The sequence below is a fragment of the Stegostoma tigrinum genome, chromosome 33, assembly GCF_030684315.1.
Source record: "Stegostoma tigrinum isolate sSteTig4 chromosome 33, sSteTig4.hap1, whole genome shotgun sequence".
Classification (NCBI taxonomy): domain Eukaryota; kingdom Metazoa; phylum Chordata; class Chondrichthyes; order Orectolobiformes; family Stegostomatidae; genus Stegostoma; species Stegostoma tigrinum.
The window spans coordinates 19,074,373-19,094,366 of record NC_081386.1 but is presented as its reverse complement, the minus strand read 5'-3'; the positions used below and the strand labels follow the sequence as shown (position 1 = coordinate 19,094,366).

At 44.5% G+C, this 19,994-nt stretch overlaps 1 protein-coding gene across 2 annotated transcripts in view; it reads right to left on the bottom strand.

The window, feature by feature from the left end:
* The window catches only part of LOC125467095 (WD repeat-containing protein 72-like), a 291,105-nt gene that overhangs the window by 221,151 nt on the left and 49,960 nt on the right, over positions 1 to 19,994 (bottom strand). For both annotated transcript variants that reach the window (XM_048562515.1, XM_048562516.1), the window contains exons 8-11: positions 12,190 to 12,371; positions 11,457 to 11,559; positions 5,617 to 5,758; positions 4,664 to 4,909 (exon numbers count right to left, since the gene is read on the bottom strand). In XM_048562515.1, the coding sequence (XP_048418472.1) occupies positions 4,664 to 4,909; positions 5,617 to 5,758; positions 11,457 to 11,559; positions 12,190 to 12,371 (673 nt within the window). The remainder of the gene's footprint in view (positions 1 to 4,663; positions 4,910 to 5,616; positions 5,759 to 11,456; positions 11,560 to 12,189; positions 12,372 to 19,994) is intronic.

Genomic DNA, 19,994 nt, shown 5'->3' with positions numbered 1-19,994 from the left:
CTGCAAAAGTTTAGGCTCTCAAATCTGTGAAAAGTTTATGTCAACAGATTAGGAAAGGATTCATTGACCTGTCACTACAGTCCACAATAAAGAATTTGGAATGAGTTGGTTAAGTCGAATCTTGCGGAGTTGAGATGGGGGTAATATTTTTTTCCTGGTCTACGACCGATAGTGTTGGGAAATAGGATGAAGCTTTGTTTTGATGCGCATCTTGAGATGGTTCATAACATCAAATAGACTGAGGTAGCTTGGTTTGTTTTCTTTATTTGTTCTTTTGTGTAATAAACTTCTATTCTGTTTTAATTGTCATTCTGGGATCTGATGTGTCCGGTAGTAACATTGTGAATATCAAGCCATTGAGGCATGGATCAGAAACATTAACAAAATGCAGCATCAGAAATGTAGGAAGACTATCACCCTGAAGAGTCTGATGAATGCCTACCTGCTCACATGCCTGTTTCTCTAGCTATAGCCGCAAAGGCTGTAGACATGATCCAGGATTTTGCACTGAAGTGTGAAAACATGGAAAACATATCTGACTTTAAGTCATCTGAAGAGAGCACATAAAGTAAAAAAAAGACTGAATTTTTCCAGAGCTAAGTCCCAATGGTTTTCAATGCCTTTTGCTGTCCAAGGTCAGGCCATTGTACGGTGTGAACAAATTGAAACAAAAAGACATTTTCACATATTTCCTGCATCACTGTTTTCATTTTTTTCTGACTTTGAATACATTTGTAAGCAAATTAGATTACATGGGGCCTCCTTGGCTACCTCAAAGCTCAGCTTAACACAAACTTGTGGGTGGGTGGTCTACAATTCTTGTGAATTTGTTATTTATTGTTGTTCCTTCACGATCATTGAACTTTCTCCCTAGCAGCATGTGGGTGTACTTAGACACCAGCCCAGACATCAGCAGTTCAAGATGGTTCATCACCACCTTCACAAGGGCAATTAGGGATGTGCAATAAATTCTGGACAGCTAGCAATGCCCATGTCTCATGAATGAGTACATTTTTCAAAACTGCATATGCTGTCAGCAGCCAAGATTATAAACTCTCAAGCTCACTCATTCTCACTAACTCTCTGTTCTCCTTGAGGATGCATCTTAAGACCTACCTCTTTGGTAAAGCTATTGGTGGTCAACCTTGTTTCTCCTCCACAGATGCTGCCAGACCTGCTGAGCTTTTCCAGCAGCTTCTGTTTTTGTTAATGTCTACTTGTGCTGCTCAGTGTCATAATTTGTTTTATAATACTCTTGTGAAATGTCTTGACATATTTTAATAGGTGCCACAGAAATACAAGCTGTCACTGTCAATGTTATTAAGGTGTCACTAGCTACAATAACCTGAATTCTCATGGGGAGCAAGTAAGTAGGAGACCAGTTTAGCATAAAATGTCACAACTGTGCTCCAAACTTCAGAATACCCCTGTACTATACCACACGATATCTACTGGATATAGATAATTCATGTGTGCACGGTTGCATTGAATAGTACATACAGGATTTGACGAAGATGTGCAGACCAACATGCTAACAAAAAAGCATTTCAGCCTGCAAGGGTATAATTCCTGAGTAGTGTAAAGATTTGTAATGAAGCACATGTTTACAGATCTTAAACTACAGTCGAATGAGCTGATACAGATCAACATAGTTGATCGGTGAACTGAAGGATTTACGTCAGAATGCTGAAAGAAAGCTGTTAATGGGGACACTTTTATTCAGAATAGTTGTTCCTCAAAACCTCGTTTATTAGTGTTACATTTCTAAATGTATTCGGTGAAGGAGGAAATCTGAAGTCCATTTTTGTTCAACCTAGATTTGTTAACAAAGTCAAACACTACAAGTATATACATCCTCTCTCAACTCGCCTCCTCATTTCAATATATGTCTCTTTATATGTGCTCAAATGAATAGAAGCCTTCCCTCCTATTTATCCTTACTCTCAGGTTATGCAATTAACGAGTCACACTGTTTATTTTATCCAATTAAATCTGCCCTGTCACAGAAGTAGATTTCCTAATCCTGAGTTAAGAAAAAGGAGGTCTTGTGCTGAAACGGGTAACATCCCTCTCTCTGGGCCAGAAGCTTTGGGTTCAAGACCCAGTCGAGGATGTGATGGTCAAGGGAGCTGCATCCATTAAATAGCAAATAGGTTGAGCATCAAACCCTTCCAACACATGTCATGGTGACAGCAGGAATGTCCGGGTCAACTGCGTGATTGAAAGAAGGCAGCAGCACGGTGGCTCAGCGGTTAAGCACTGCTGCCTCACAGTGCCAGGGGGCCCAGGTTCAATTCCAGCCTCGGGTGACTGTAGAGTTTGAACAATCTCCCATTGCCTGCGTGGGTTTTCTCCAGGTGCTCTGGCTTCCTCCCACAGCCTAACGATGTGCAGATTAGGTAGATTAGCCAAGCTAAACTAGCAATAGTGTCCAGGGATGTGCAGACTAGGTGGATTAGCCATGGGAAGTGCAAGGATTGGGTAAGGGGGTGTGTCTGGGTGGAATGGTCTTCAGAAAGTCGGCATGAACTTGTTGGGCCAAATGGCCTGTTTCCACACTGTAGGGATTCTATGAAAATAGAGCCTTTTCATAGGCCCAGGCAACAACATACATGTTTCCACAGAAAATTGAACTTCCCGAGTGATCTGCTACATACCCACCTGCTAAAAACAATTTGAAACAGCAAAATATATTTTAGAGTTGGTTACATTTTACAAGCAATTGATGTAATTACCAGCCTCTCAAATGAAGAGATTTTCATTCATGAACCTGGCAGAAGTCTCTATGTGATCATAAAATGCTTAGCATAAATCCTGACAGAAAATTACAAATTAACACAGATTAAATTTAAGCAGATTTTGAAACTTTTCGCTGTTGACCTCAGAATGAATGGGAGAATCGGATTCGCCAACTGCATGACACATTTCTGCTTCATCGCTCAGCAAAAACAAACGCTATCTCAGCAACAAAATACATATCTAACAGTAAAGAAGATCAGCTATCTCAGTAATAAATGATTTGGAGGAAAACGTAGCTCGTCTAATTAATAAGTTTGCAGACGATACAAAGATTGGTGGAGTTGCAGATAGTGAGGAGGACTGTCAAAAGATACAGCAGGATATGGATCATTTGGAGGCATGGGTAGAAAAATAGCAGATGGAGTTTAATCTGGACAAATGTGAGGTAACGCATTTTGGAAGGTCAAATACAGGTGGAAATTCAGATCCAACTCATGCTTGCAGTATCTGAATCATCTTAAGCTCTGAGCTAACAATGAATATACAGGAAACCCGGGTTGAATACATTAAACAACTTAGTGAAAATAAGACGAGGAGGATTTTTACCTGCCAAGCACATGGAGTTCTGTGTTCAAGAAATTTTCCTCGCAATGTGCAAGTAATGCTATTGATGATTATTTAAACTTTCTGTTTGCACATCTAATGGAAAATAAAACTGGATATTATCTGCTTATCTGTCTGTCTGAGCATGTGATTTTTCAAAGCAAATCAACATTTTAAAAGCTTTGATTTTTTAAATTGCTCTATATCCTCACCCATCCATATTTCTGTAATCTGCTCCGATCTCCAGCCATTTCAGATATCTGCCCTTATCTAATTCCAGCCTATCAAGAATCCATAATTTGAATGTCTCCACATTGGTGGTCATGCCTTCAGTTGCCATGACCCTAAGATTTGGAAAACCCTCTCAAAACATTGATACCTCTCCACCTCACCTTCCTCCTGTAAGTCGCTGCCTACAACCTATCATATCAATCAAGATTTGGTCACCTAAGTTATGTAGCCTTATGTCAATTTGTGTCAAATTTTGCTCTATAACAATTCCATGGAACCTCCTGACATGGTTTATTTCACTGAAGGCACTATATTAACATAATGTGTTCTTGCTGCTGTTGTCATGTTCAGGGACAGAAATCTTTCATATTTCTATGTGAATATGCCGCTGAATAACTTCCACTTTGCCCAGAAAATCCAAGAGAGACAAAACTTATTCGTTTCTGAGCTGATCTTGCAAAAGCCAGTGACAGTCCCTGAGACATTTACTGAATGCAACTTTTTAGGCTTATGTGGCTAAGCAGAATTTTGTAAATTCAGCAGGATATCCTCGATTTTCCTGTTGCAGTTACTGACCTTATCTTTAATAGTTACTTTGTGTCACTTCCCTCACAAAACTAGTAATGCAAGAGTTAAGCAGAAAAGAAGTCAAATAGACCAGGAAAGCATCATTACATATCATTAGCCTTTCTCAATACCCGCCTGCAGTTTCACACAATGGTGAGAGACATTGCCTCATCACACAAAGCCTTTCAGTATCTCAAATGCTTGACAGTGTAAATAAAGTGACAGACAATGTTTATTTTATTATTTACTGTATATTTATCTTTGTACGATTGTACTTCTTGCCCTGCTGTAATTAAATGGCAATTTCCATTATCTACCAGAGATGAGGCTGGTGGGGGGCCAATTAAGGTTTTGAAGCATTAAGTGCGAAGCTAAAAGGAGCTTAAAACCAAGGTGCTATTCAAGTGTAGAAGGCTTTCAGCTGCAATGGCCACAAGGTTAACGAATGCATTAATTGAGTAATTTGGATTATTGGACAGATAATGTTAAAGCTTTTTCAAAACGTGTGTAACAAAATCAGTACCTTTCAACAAAGAATGTTCCATCAGAAGTTGAGCCCGGGCAGCATGCAAACCAAGAGTGATTATAATTCTCCCATTCTCACATCCACAAACCAGATTATCAAGATTGGGAATATAGACACTAGCTGTAATCAAACCAGTGTGAATTCCATTTGGAAGGACCCCAAGCTGACCAGTTATTTCTTCTGTCAAGGTCTTATGTTGTTCAAATGCTCCTTGAAGACTCAACGTTGTCACTATCTGAATCTCTGAAAGTTGAACGCAAGAAAAGTACATATAAAGAAGGATCTTCAGTTCAGTTGATCCCCCGAGTATCAACTCACTGTCCTCTCATTATGTTCTGGGGACCTGCACTCAAATCCCATCATGGCTTATGGTGGAATTTTAATTCAACAAAACAATATCTGGAATTAAGGATCTAATGATGACCGTGAAACTATCGCTGATTGTCAGAACAGTCTTGTTCACTAATATCGTTTAGGGAAGGAAATCTGCCATCCTTACCTGCTCTGGCCTACATGTAACTCTGAATGCACAGCAATGTGCTTAACTCTTAACTGCCTTCTGGGCAATTATGGATGGGCGAGAAATGCTGGCCTAGCCAGTAATGCCTGTCTCCCACAAACAAATAAAAAAAAGTTCTACCTGATGTTTAAATAAATCCAACAAATGAAAAACACAACTTCAAATAGTGACATTAAAAAAATGAAGAGACTTGTCAAATTTTGAGACTTAATGAATTTAACGAAGACAAGTTTTTACATTATACATCAGCAAGCATAATTACAGAGATAAAATAGCAAATTACCAGAAAAAAAGTAAAGGTGCTTTTATATTTCTAGTTTAGAGAATGATATTAAATGCTTAATGGATTTTCATGTATTTAGTTTGATTTTCTGTTCCTCAATACATGAAAGAAAAATCAAAGTCAGGTTCCAGTAAAATTCTCTTTTACCTTGAGGGGAACCATCCCGGTTGGCCATTGGAACATCAGGAATGTGCCACATTGAAATAGTTCCTGTTGCTTCACCACAAAACAGAATCTTATGAAATGGTTCCTTACGCTCGTTGATAAAAATCAGAATTGCCTGGAGAAACTGAAGAAAGTAACATGTTGGAAAAATGTTTCTTTCACTCCATTATGCGACGCTGAATTTGCCTTCTTCGAATCTTAATGTAAAAACTGAGCTTTTCTGTCTAATTGTAAAACACTTCAACCATGTCTGAAATTTCATATCGAGATGGAGTTTTGTAATAAGCTGAACATAGTAAATCTCATTGTTCCACCCATTTGGCACCTCAGGTACTTATTGAATCAATATCTGGAGCAAACCTCATTTCATCTGTTTCAGAAATAAAGCAATGAACAGAAATTCCACTTGAAAACATTCGATTCATCTGCTCCTTCTCTGTGTCTCATTTTTATTATTTTATCTTCAATTTTTTTTCATCCAGTCTGCTAATTCTCATTTCTTTTGTTCAAAGAGATTTTAGACGGTGCCCCACCCACCTTTTTTCTTCAACCCCACACACTTTGGAACTGGAACTGTGTGCCAAAAAAACACTGATTCATTCAGAGCTGGCTCAATAAGGTTATTTTGTCAGCAGTTTAAGCTCAGTGGGCGAAAGACTAAGCTTATCTTTGCTGACAATGTAAGGTGTCAGAAATACCAGGAGAGTTTAAGTGACTTGCATTCAAATACTGTTTTAAAGATTAGTGCTAGACAACATGACTAGAGCTGGTATGCCCCTCCCTATGGTCATGAGTTGGCATGTGGGTGGAGGGGGCTTTAAATTGGGTCCCATTGTGGAGTCCCATCACCTATCGAGTTTTGAGAAGATTTGTAGCTCAGGTTGAGGTTCTGGATGTGAGTTTGCTCGTTGAGCTGGAAGGTTAGTTTTCAGACGTTTCGTCACCTATTCCACTACTGGCATTCCATGAGCAATGATGGTGGTGTCAAGGCCACCAGATTAGAGGAGACCAATTCATAGCCACTTAAAGGTCTTCTCCCACCCAGTGACACAGGGTGCCTTTTCCAAGTGACAAGGCCTTTGTTGTTGGTTGCTGGCAGGAGGTGCCCACTGCCTGTGCCCAGAGTAGGCCTTCCCATCCTAGTACTTCCCCATACCCTACCTGGTCTTGAACTCAGTCTCTCACTCTCGTTAGCAGGCCGGCCTGGGGAAGACCACGGTTTACCAATCTGTCCAGCTCCTCTTCACTACAAGCTGCGTATAATCTCAGCTCCCTGAGGGACAGCCAGCAGCCATCTGATTGTCCAACTGCCCTCAGGGTTGGGTAGTGGTCCTTGTTCCTGATAAGGCTGAAATTCCCACATGGAGGGAGTTAATGCCTGGATCTAAGGAACGGATACTCAGCCAAGCAGAGCTCAGCTTGTCCCCAAGTTTTAAACTGGGGACAGGAGTATTGCTGCAGCAAAAAAGACCTCCCCCTACAAAATGAGGAGAAGCCAATTCTGTAAAATTACCGCGCCATAGCAGAGAGAAACACATCGACAACATACAGCTGTCTTGATTTAACACAAACACAAGTAAAATATTATTGCTTCCTTCAAGCTTCTATTACTTACATTTATGAGGTAGTCGAGACAATAAGACTGAATATCATGGACTGATAATCGTCCATATTGCAATACAACCCAACATAGCAGTCATTAAAAGTCACTTACACTCGAAGAATCACAGCTAGAAGGCAGCTTTGTTTACACAGGGTGTTAATGCCACGCGGAGGTGGTAAGGATATAGATTTGATGTGTCATCTCCTCCCAAGTGGTGAGTTTTTAATCTTCACCAGGAGCCTCAAGGCAACAGTGCCCAGTGGATGGGAGGTAAAGTCAAACATGAACAGTCCAGCCAAACTACACTCATATACCCCTTCATAACTCGACTAATTACAGAGCAGCATTCCCAGTGACTCAAAATTCAAAGCCCAACAACCTTTATGATCATACAGGAACCACCATCAGCATTCAAGATAGGACAGATGCCAAACTCGACACAATGTAATGAGAGCAGGGTACACAGTTGTCGCAGAAGCTAGCTGAGTGGCTCTGTTGTAGCCAAAGAGCCTGACCTTCTGAGCTAAAATTTTGGAATTGCTCTTTTTATGAAAAATATTACGGCATTAAAATGTTACCTTACAAGCAATGCTTCAAGGATTCTCAATGGTACTTTTAAAATGGCTTAAAACGCAAGATGAAAAGGGAACTCAAAGCTGCAACTCTCCAAGATTGTAACAATGTCCAGCAGGATGAAATACATAACATTAAAAGCAAAATCTCTTGTCCTTTCTATCAGCGTGTTAAAGCATTTGATGGTTCTGACTAATACCATACCAAAATATGTTTTAACTCTTGTAATGTGACATGGAAAAGCATTAATATCAATGTTCAGATGATGTTTTAATTGACTGTGCTGTGCTCTTAAGGGTTACGTCATCTGAACCTCCAATTAGTGTGGTGCCTTTGTTCAGCTTGCTTTCAAGCCCCGTATAGATTACAATTGTTATTACATTTGGCTACAGTCCATTCCCATCATATCATAAAAATGTCTTTCTAAAACACTTGTTCACCCAATTAAACCTGTACAGAAGTTTGTAGAAAGACTTATCAATAAAAAGAGGAGTGCAGTTGCTCTCTGTAAAGTAGTGGTCGCTCTTCATCATTTAAAATGTTTTTATCCTGACACTCGGTGTTCTTAGAAATATGTTCAGATATGCTTATTTCTAATTTGTGCAAAACTGAGAAGACTTGAGTGTTTATCACAGTCTATTAAAACTTTAATACAATCTGTGCCATACTTGTCGTAAATCTGTCGGCTTGATTTTGAGGCCACGCTGGGACCAGGAACAGAAGTAGCAAGCATTGTGCCGCTGGGCAGCATGTTGGTTCTTGAGTTCTATTCTGTCCTCAGCCCATTTGCCCAGAGACAGTTGTGGGGGGAGGGAGGCAGAGCTATTCACCCACAAGCATGAGATAGCCAGCTTAATGATGGCCACCTTCAGCCAATTAAAGGAGGCTTGAAATTTTGCCCTGAGTATGGGTACCTGGAGGTGGAATACAGGCAGCTGATCAAGACTGCAGATCTCCATTCATGCTTGGAGATCAACCCTGTATTCCTGGGTACAGCAGCATTAACAGAGATTCCCCTCACAGTCCACTGCCTGGACTGAATGTGGGAGGTGATTCGAAAGAAGTGTATGAGATCAAGACAATCTTGGCAAGGCCAATGTAGAAGGGATGCTTCCTTTTGCGGGTGTCTCCCAAACTAGAGAGATACTTTGTCTTTAACATCATTAAGGATCAGCCTTTTAGGACAGAGACGAGGAAAAATAATTTTCTCTCAGAGGATTGTGCCTCTTTGGAACTCTATCTCTGAAGGCAGTGGAGATGGGGGTCATTGAACATGTTAAAGGGAAAGGTAGGGTTGTGTCCTCATCTAACAAGAATCAAAGGTTATTGGGATAGAGAGGAACATGGAATTCTGTACACAAACAGGTTGGCCCTAATCTTATTGAAGGGCTGAATGATCTACTTTTGTTCCTAAGTGGTGTATTTGTGTGTCCAGCTGATGCCTCCATAGACATGTGGTGGTCAGGCTGCAGAAGGTCTGGAGTTAGAAAGGGATTTGCACTGTGGAGCATCCAACCCCTCAATTATCTGCCAAGGCATCCTACTGCTGCTTCCAAGTGGAAACACCTCCAGCTTTGGGATTTTGTACGCCATTCTTAATTGAATGGTACATGTAGTTTCTGATCATTTTCTGGCTGTGCTGGGTTAAACTGAGTTGCTTCTGATTTTCATTTCAGCCTGATAGTGGGATTCACAAGCCCATAGGAAAAATTCAGATCTAATGGCATATATATGGAACTTGATGATCAGAATGATATTGCTGACTACTGCTTTGCTGGGATGGGGGTTAGGGGAAGATGTTGGTGGTCACCGAGTACATGATTTGGGTCTGAATTTTACAAGGAGGAGTGCGTCCCAAACCAGCAGACTTTAACAATGTTGCCCAAATCAATCACCAGCTCCAAATGACCTCATAACCAGGTGAGTGTCAGATCTCTATCCCTCAGTGAGACTAAGTTTCTCACTTGAGAGCTGACGGTCAATCTGCCAGAAGCCAGCAGGGGGCATTGCCGGGGCTTCAATCATCTCTATAAAGAAGAACAATGGTGCCCAGAATGAGGCAAGTCCCAGGCTTTGAGAGTGGGGAGAAGCCAGGAAGCCTAGGGACAGGGGGAAAGAGGGAAGGGGGAGGGGAACTGCTTTTGGGGGTCAGGTGTGGAAGCGCAAAGGGAGGTGAGCTACATCTTGCGGGGGGGTTGCTTTCCATTGCTCTCTACCTTACAGTTTCTTTTTTAAGAAAACAACTTTCTCACTCCAAAGTTTCCTCATCTCTGTTTTAAATTATTTTTGAACTATGACCCTGAGTTCTACATTCTCCCACATTTGACATCCACCAGTCAAATCTCTCAGAATTTTATTTGTTTTAAATGAAGTCACTTCTAAACTCCAGAGGATACAGATGTAACCTGTCTAGCCTTTTGCAACCTGCTCATTCTAGGTATTACTCTAGTAAATTTTCCCTGAACTACTTCCAATGCATTATCATCTTCCCATAAGTACGGTGACCAGCACTATACACAGTACTCCGGAAGAGGTCTCACCAATATCCTGTACAACTGAAGCATAACTTTGTCTATTCTTGCATTCAATTCTCTTCACACAAATCAGAACATTTTATTAGCTCTCCTGATTACTTGCTGTGCCTGCATTCTAACCTTCTGTGACTTATGCACTGGGGCACCATAATGGCAGTAAAGGCAAACTGAGAGCCTTAAATGAGCTGTTAAGAGCTCCAATAGGTTTTGGGACAGGTGCCTACAGGTGGATGCCTTTCCCAGCTCCTGTAGATATTACTGTGGCGCAGTGGTGGAGTACCTACCTCTGAAAACAGGAGGCCTGGATTCTAATCCTATCTGCTCCAGAGGTGTGTTGCAGCATCTCCTAACAGATTGATCAGCACCCAGCTCCTGCATTATGGGGATCGGGGCAGGGTGAATGGGAACACAGTGAGCTAGCCATCAGACATATTTCATGTGGCCCCTTTCACCAATACTTCTCTGTGCTGTCAAAAGCCTTCCTGGAGTGTGGAGCTGTAAAAAAACAGCTTTGGGCGAGATGAGTACATTGATCAATATGGATTATGCATTATGATATTCAGAAAAAAAAATCTTCGCCTAGAATGTGGCTCTTACCATCACTGAGTAGTTGTGTCAAGTTGCATGGATGAATCAAAGCAGTGGCTAGGTCAGTGCATAATGTAAAAAGGAGCAGAAGAATATTCTAACAGAGTTTGCTCTAGTAGGGTGGGAGAAGGCTCATGCAGAGAATAATACAGGTCAGCTGGGCCAAATGGCCTGGTATAGTTCTCCGAGGGTGATGTTTGAATATCAGTAATCAATTGATTAATATTTATATATAACTGAGTTAATAGCTTGAAATAGTACAAAGAAACTTTGCAGAAGTACATACTATCACTCACTGAAATTTCAAGGCAAAGTTTAAAAAGTCTACACATTCCACTCCATTGTCTTTTAAAATAAAACCTCAAAAGATCTTACTCAAGGTAGTTCAAGACCACAAAACTCTCCAATTATAGGCATATAAAAATCTGTAACCTGTCAACAATTTTCAGTGGACTCAGGATTTAAACACTTTTTGCAATTACAGTGCATTGAACGTTCAATTTTATGTTCAAAATGTACATTACCTTCCCGTTAACGTCTTTTGATGTATAGCAGAGCAGACGAGGTGAAACAGTCTCAGTTAATGAATGTCCATGGGAAGTAAAAATGCCAGGTTTAAACAGGCTGCTGTAAAGACATTGAAGAATTTACCAGTCAAGAAGTGGGTTTGCTGCTGAACACAAGTTAAAGCCAGAGAGATTTGTGATTTCTATCAGGGAAAGGCCAACAAGTTGAAATCACATGCAATGTACATAACATTAAAGGAGCTGTTTTGAAATCCATTCCTCCACAATTTTAACATGAACTGGCTGCCACTGAAGTGGCAAACAATGGGAACTCAGAAAAATATGTAAACACATTTGTCACCAGCACAGTTCCAACCACATTTATCTACCTAGATTACAAAACTAATTCCCAGCGATTCAAAATTCCACACTTCTTAAATGATCCATTTTACCCTCCAGAACATCCATTATTTTGCCTGTGGCATCAGAAGGATTCTTTCTCCTGTTAATAAAATGAATAGCCTTTACTTATTAAGTTCATCCTCACAACTGCGGCAGGAGGTTCTGGCTGATTACTCCCATTCTTTGGACTCTCACAGTGTGAGCCAAAGTGCACAGCTGCCAACATCCTGGCAAATGTCCCACTCTGGGAAAGCTTTGTTTGCATTGGTCCTTTCTTTTTGCAAAATATCAGTCCCACGCTGGGATTTTCATGATGGATTGAATGGAACATCCACCACTTGTGCCGTACCTGAACTTTTCACGTGGTTTCCCCATCTGACCCCACCTGTCAGGGAGCTGGTAAATGTAGCTCTGCCCGGTCTCGGTCCAAATGATTATTTTGTTTGCAGCCAAGACTTCCCCACCCGCCCAGTGGTGACCGGTATTGCAGTTCACAAAACACAGCAATGAGAAGTCACAGTAATCAAATACCTACAGGAGAACAATGAGAGAATAAGATGTCTGCAATAGAGGCGCCATTTTGTATTTACATCTGTGTAACGCTTTAATCCAGTAAAACATCCTGAAGCACTTCACACCAACATAACTAGACAAACACATCCAGCGAGTCATAGAGCAGATATTAGGATACCTCAGTCAAAGATATAGATCTTATAGTACATCTTAAAGGAGGATGGAGAGAGATAGAAAAGCAGACAGGTAGGAAGAAAATTCTGGAACATAGGGCCTAGGCAGCTGGATGGCCCAACTGCCAGTAACAGGACACAGGATAGAATGAGAGGTCATAGTTTTAGGCCAGGAGGTGACAAATTTAGAACAGAGATGACAAAGAACCATTTCTTTCAAAGCATTCTAAATTTGTGGATTTCATTATCCAAAAGTGATTAACCAAAGGTGTGGACACCAGAATACTGAATAAATTTAAGGAGGAGGTAGATTTTTAATTGGTAATGGGTTTAAAGGTTAAGGGGAATGGGCAGGAAAATGGAGTTGAGACAGAGATGAGATCAGTCATGATTGTATCAAAATGGTGGAGCGGGCTGAATTGTCCATTCCGACTCCTAGTTCTTCTAGTTTTTACGATGCAGGGAAGCACAATAGGCAAGAGTTATAGGAATGCAAAGTTCTTCAAAGATGTAACAAGGAGAGTCCACAAAGGGGGACCAATGATTGAGAAGTTGAATTTCCAAAAAGCATTTGATAGGATGACCCATAAATTGGAAGGGTTTGTGATGCAGGAGGTAACATATTGGCATGGACAGAAGATTAGCTAATTAACAGGAAAGAGACAGTCAAGATGAATGGGTCATTTTCAGGTTTGCAACTATAGCTAGTGGAATGCAACCGGTATTAGTGTTGGGGCTTCAGTGATTTACAATGTATAATGATGATTGGGAATGAAAGGGTACATTGCATTTTAGCCAATTTGGCTTACAATACAAAGACAGGTGGAAAAGCAGGTTGTGAAGATGGCGGAAGAACCTAGACAGGTTAAGGCAGTGGGCAAAATTTAGTGCCTGTAGGAACATGTGAGGCCATTCTGCTTGGTGGGAAAAATAGGAAAGCAGAAAATTATGTACACAGAGACAGACGAAGGACATTGTGTTACCAAGGGATCTGGGTGTCCTCACATGTGAATCACAAAAATTTACAGGTACAACAAATAGTTTGAAAGGAAAATGAAATATTGGCTTTGTTGTAAGGAAGATGGAGTATAAAAATTGGGCAGCCTTGCTACTTCTGTACAGAGTGTTGGTGAGACCAGACGTGGTAAAGGATATATTTGCAGTGGAGCCCTTTCAGAGAAGATTCAACACATTCTTCAACCTCAGTCAAAGAGGTTATGTGAGGAAATGTTGAACAGTTGGGGCCTATATCAGAGCTTAAAGGAAGTGAGAGGTGATCTTATTGAAGCGTACAAGATTCTGAAAGGGCAAATACTGCAAGGATGTTTCCCCTCATGTGTGTGTGGGGGGGTGGGGGGTGGTGGTGTCTAGAATTAACAACATAACTGTCAAAATAAAGGGTTTCTTATTTAAGATGAAGACAAGGAGAAATTTCCTTACTCAGGGGATGATTAATCTTTGGAAGTGTCTTACGTAGACAGTAGCAGTTGCTGGGTCATTGAACAAATTCAAGGTTAGGTTAGAAATATTTTTGATCCACAAGAAAGTTAAGGATTATGGGGAGCAGACGGAACAGTGGAATTGAGGACAAGGTCAGATCAACCATGATCTTTTTGAATGATGGGCAGCCTCAAGGAACTAACTCTTTCCCCGTCTTTTATGTTCTCAGAGGTTGCAGGTCTGGAGTAATTTAGAGATTCGTTACAATGAGGTCTTGGAGGAGCTTGAACATGAAAATAAAATGAAAATTAAGGCATTATTATATGTTAATCCAGATGGCGACAATTGCTTTCCATTTTCACCAAATTTATAAACTTATGTTGACAGACGAAGTCCACAATTAAAGGAATGAATCTAATTTTACAGACTAAATTCAGAAACAAATTGAATTACCAGGCAGTATTAATTATTTATTCAAGTATCAATTTATAAATACTGTTTTAGGATGGAAAGAGGAAGAACATAGATTGAAAAGATGCCATATGAGTATCAGAACTTTGTGGCATCTCACAAAAAGCAAGTTGCTCTCTAAGTACAGAGATAACAGGGTGTAGAGCTGGATGAACACAGCAGGCCAAGCATTATCAGAGGAGCAGAAAGGCTGACGTTTTGGGCCTAGGCCCTTCTTCAGAAACGGGGGAGGAGAATGAGGTTCTGAAATAAATAGGGAGCGAGGGGGAGGTGGACAGAAAATGGATAGAGGAGAAGATAGGTGAAGGGGAGACAAATAGGTCAAAGAGGCGGGGATGGAGTCAATAAAGGTGTAGGTAGGGAGTTAGGGAGGCGATAGGTCAGTCCAGGGAGGAAGGACAAGTCAAGGGGGCACGATGAGGTTGGTAGGTAGGAGATGGCGGTGGGGTTGAGGTGGGAGGAGGGCACAGGTAGGAGGAAGGACAGGTTAGGAAGGCAGGGACAAGCTGGGCTCATTTTGGGATGCGATGGCGGGGGGGAAGGGGAGATTTTGAAGCTTGCGAAGTCCACATTGATACCGTTGGACTGTAGGGTTCCCAAGCGGAATATGAGGTGCCGTTCGTGCACCCTTCGGATGGCATCGTCATGGCACTGCAGGAGGCCCAGGATGGTCGTGTCATCTGAGGAATGCGAGGGGGAGTTGAAATGGTTCGCAACTGGGAGGTGCAGTTGTTTAGTGTGAACCAAGCGTAGGTTTTTTGGTTATTATTGCGGGAAGGGGGTGTGAGGGATGTGTTGCGGGAAATGCGGAAGACACAGTCGAGGGCGTTCTCAACCACTGAGAGGGGGGCAATTTTCCCTCCCCATCCTTATCTGCTTTCCGGAGGGACCACTCTCTCCGGGGCTCCCTTCTCCGCTCCACACTCCCCTCCAGCCCCATCACACACGGCACTTTTCCCTGCAACCACAGGAAGTGCTACACCTGCCCCTACACCTTCCCCCGCGCCCCCCACCAACCTCACCCCCTATCCCAGGCCCCAAGAAGGCTTTCCACATCAAGCTGAAGTTCACCTGCACATCTGCCAGTGTGGTATACTACATCCGCTGTTCCCAGTGAGGCCTCCTCTACATCAGTGAAACCAAGCGGAGGCTTGGGGACCACTTTGCAGAACACCTCCGCTCGGTTCACACTAAACAACTGCACCTCCCAGTCGTGAACCATTTTAACTCCCCCTCCCATTCCTCAGATGACATGTCCATCCTGGTCCTCCTGCAGTGCTACAACGATGCCACCTAAAGGACCACAAAGGTTACGGGAACAACACCTCATATTCCGCTTGGGAATCTCGCAGCCCAATGGTATCAATGTGGACTTCACAAGATTCAAAATCTCCCCTTCCCCCACTGCATCCCAAAACCAGCAAAGCTTGTCTCCGCCTCCCTAACCTGTTCTTCCTCTCACCTATCCCCTCGCCCCACCTCAAGCCACACCCCCATCTCCTCCCTACTAGCCTCATCCCGCCCCCTTGACCTGTCCGTCCTCCCTGGACTGACCTATCCCGTCCCTAACTCCCCACCTACATTCACCTTTACTGGCTCCATCCCTGCCTCTTTGACCTGTCTGTCACCTCTCCACCTACCTTCTCCTCTATCCATCTTCGATCCTCCTCTCTCCCTATTTATTTCAGAACCCCCTTCCCCTCCCCCATTTCAGAAGGAGGGTGTAGGCCTGAAACATCAGCTTTCCTGCTCCTCTGACGCTGCTTGGCTGCTGTGTTCATCCAGCTCTATACCTTGCTTTCTCGGATTCTCCAGCATCGGCAGTTCCTGATATCTAGGCTCTTTAGTACAGTTATCTTTATGCTGGCAAAGGCAGCAATTATTTGGTGTACAACAGAAGTGCAAACAGCAAGAAGTGGCAATTAATCTGATTGTGGTGCCTTTGAATGAGAAAGATGTTGGCTACAACACAGAATTTTTGTGGTCCATTAGGTACAGCCACGAGATCTGAAATAAATCACCTTTAGCAAGTAAAATGTGGCTTCAGGTGAACAAGTATTTCAAAGGTGACAAAGTGTGAGGCTGGATGAACACAGAAGGCCGAGCAGCATCTCAGGAGCACAAAAGCTGACGTTTCGGGCCGAGACCCTTCATCAGAAAAGGGGGATGGGGAGAGGGCTCTGGAATAAATAGGGAGAGAGGGGGAGGCAGACCGAAGATGGAGAGAGGAAAAGATAGGTGGAGAAGAAAGTATAGGTGGGGAGGTGGGGAGGGGATAGGTCAGTCCGGGGAGAACGGACAGGTCAAGGAGGCGGGATGAGGTTAGTAGGTAGGAAATGGAGGGGCAGGTTGAGGTGGGAGGAGGGGATAGGTGAGAGAGAGAACAGGTTAGGGAGACGGGGATGAGTTGGGCTGGTTTTGGGATGCAGTGGGGGGATGGGAAATTTTGAAGCTGGTGAACTCCACATTGATACCATTGGGCTGCAGGGTTCCCAAGTGGAATACGAGTTGCTGTTCCTGCAACCTTCGGGTGGCATCATTGTGGCAGTGCAGGAGGCCCAGGATGGACATGTCGTCTAAGGAATGGGAGGGGGAGTTAAATGGTTCGTGACTGGGAGGTGCAGTTGTTTGTTGCGAACCGAGCGGAGGTGTTCTGCAAAGCAGTCCCCAAGCCTCCGCTTGGTTTCTCCAATGTAGAGGAAGCCACACCGGGTACAGTGGATACTGTATACTACATTGGCAAATGTGCAGGTGAACATCTGCTTATTACGGAAAGTCATGTTGGGGACTGGGATGGGGGTGAGGGCGGAGGTATGGGGGCAAGTGTAGCACTTCCTGCGGTTGCAGGGTAAGGTGCCGGGGTTGGAGGGGAGTGTGGAGCGGACAAGGGAGTCACGGAGAGAGTGGTCTCTCTGGGAGGCAGACAAGGGTGGGGATGGAAAAATGTCTTGGGTGGTGGGGTCAGATTGTAGATGGCAGAAGTGTCGGAGGATGATGCGTTGTATCCGGAGGTTGGTAGGGTGGTATGTGAGGACTAGGAGGATTCTCTTTTGGCGGTTACCCACTGGCGGGGGTGGAGTGTGAGGGATGAGTTGCGGGAAATACGGGAGACGCGGTCAAGGGCGTTCTCGATCACTGTGTGGGGGGGGAGTTGCGGTCCTTGAAGAACGCGGGCATCTGGGATGTGCGGGAGTGGAATGCCGCATCCTGGGAGCAGATGCGGTGGAGGCGGAGGAATTGGGAATAGGGGATGGAATTTTTGCAGGGGGGTGGGTGGGAGGAGCTGTATTCTAGGTAGCTGTGGGAGTCGGTGGGCTTGAAGTGGCCATCAGTTTCTAGCTGGTTGCCTCAGATGGAGACAGAGAGGTCCAGGAAGGTGAGGGATGTGTTGGAGATGGCCCAGGTGAGCTTGAGGTTGGGGTGGAAGGTGTTGATGAAGTGGATGAACTGTTCGAGCTCTTCTTGGGAGCAAGAGGTGGCGCCGATACAGTCATCAATGTAACGGAGGAAGAGGTGGGGTTTGGGGCCTGTGTAGGTGCGGAAGAGGGACTGTTCCACGTAACCTACAAAGAGGCAGGCATAGCTTGGGCCCATGCGGGTACCCATGGCCACCCACTTTGTCTGTAGGAAGTGGGAGGAATCGAAAGAGAAGTTGTTGAGGACGAGGACGAGTTCGGCTAGGCGGATAAGGTTGTCGGTTGAGGGGGACTCGTCGGGTCTGCGGGACAGGAAGAATTGGAGGGCCTTAAGGCCATCAGCATGAGGAATGCAGGTTTATAGGGACTGGACGTCCAGGGTGAAAATGAGGTGCTCGGGGCCAGGGAATTGGAAGTTCTGGAGGAGGTGGAGGGCATGTCTAAAATTAAACAGTGCTCTGGATGGGAGTTTGCTCGCTGAGCTGGAAGGTTAGTTTTCAGACGTTTTGTCACTTGTTTTTATTTGAAAAAATATACTTTATTCATAAGATGTACAAAAAATAAAACATTTATACACCTACCCAGTCATGCAAGCCGCTCCGGGTTACCCAGGGGGTACGTACACCAACTAAAAGTAAAAAAACAAAGCAAAGAAAACACCCCGGCAGTCGTCACCCCGCACAGTCCCAGTTGGCCCCCTGACCAGTTGGGGAAGGCGCCAGCTGGGCCCAGTTACCAGATAGGATTCTTTTCCCTTTTCTGGACAAGGGGTTTCATACGGTGGTCTTTCCCCACCGCGCCTTGGCGGCGGCTGCCCCAAGCTTTAGCGCGTCCCTCAGCACGGAGTCCTGGACCTTGGAGTGCGCCAGTCTGCAACACTCGGTCGGGGTCAGTTCTTTCAGCTGGCAGACCAGCAAGTTGCGGGCAGACCAAAGGGCATCTTTCACCGCATTGATGGTCCTCCAGGCACAGTTGATGTTGGTCTCGGTGTGCGTCCCGGGAAAAAGCCCGTAGAGCATGGAGTCCTGCGTCATGGAGCTGCTCGGGACGAGCCTCGACAAATACCACTGCATCCCCTTCCAGACCTCCTGCACATAGGCACACTCCAGAAGGAGGTGATCGACAGTCTCGTCCCCCCCGCAGCCACCTCGAGGGCAGCGTGCGGTGGCGCACAGATTCCGGGCATGCATAAAGGATCTCACTGGCAGAGCCCCTCTCACCGCCAGCCAAGCAATGTCCTTGTGCTTGTTTGAAAGTTCTGGCGATGAGGCATTCTGCCAAACGACTTTGGCAGTCTGTGTGGGGAACCACACGACGGGATCCACCCTCTCCTTTTCCCGAAGGGTCTCGAGGATACTACGTGCTGACCACTGCCTGACGGCCTTGTGGTCAAAGGTGTTTCCTTTCAAAAATTTCTCCACAAAGGACAGGTGGTACGGGACGGTCCAACTACTCGGAGCGTTCCGCGGCAACGAGGCCAGGCCCATCCTTCGCAACACCGGGGACAGGCGGAACCTCAGTAAGTAGTGACACGTGGTGTTTGCATACTGAGGATCTATGCACAGCTTGATGCAGCCGCACACAAAGGTAGCCGTCAGGGCGAGGGTGGCGTTCGGTACGCCCTTTCCCCCATTTTCCAGGTCTTTGTACATGGCGTCTCTGCGGACCCGGTCCATCCTTGACCCCCAAATGAAGTGGAAGGTGGCCTGGGTGACCGCAGCGGCGCAGATCCAGGGAATGGGCCAGGCCTGCGCCACATACAACAGTACCGAAAGCCCCTCACACCTGACAACCAGGTTCTTACCAGCGATGGAGAGGGACCGGAACGTCCACCTGCCCAGCTTCTGCTTCAGTTTGGTGATACGCTCCTCCCAAGTCTTAGTGCACGCCCCAGCTCCACCAAACCAAACACCCAGCACCTTCAGGTAGTCTGTCCTGACAGTGAAGGGGATGAAGGAGCGGTCGTCCTCGTTCCCGAAGAACATGACCTCGCTCTTACCCCTATTGACTTTGGCACCCGAGGCCAGTTCAAACTGGCCACAGATGTCCAACAGCCTACTCACCGACCGACGATCGGTGCAGAAGACGGCGACGTCGTCCATGTACAGCGAGGTCTTGACCTGAAGGCCTCCGCTGCCTGG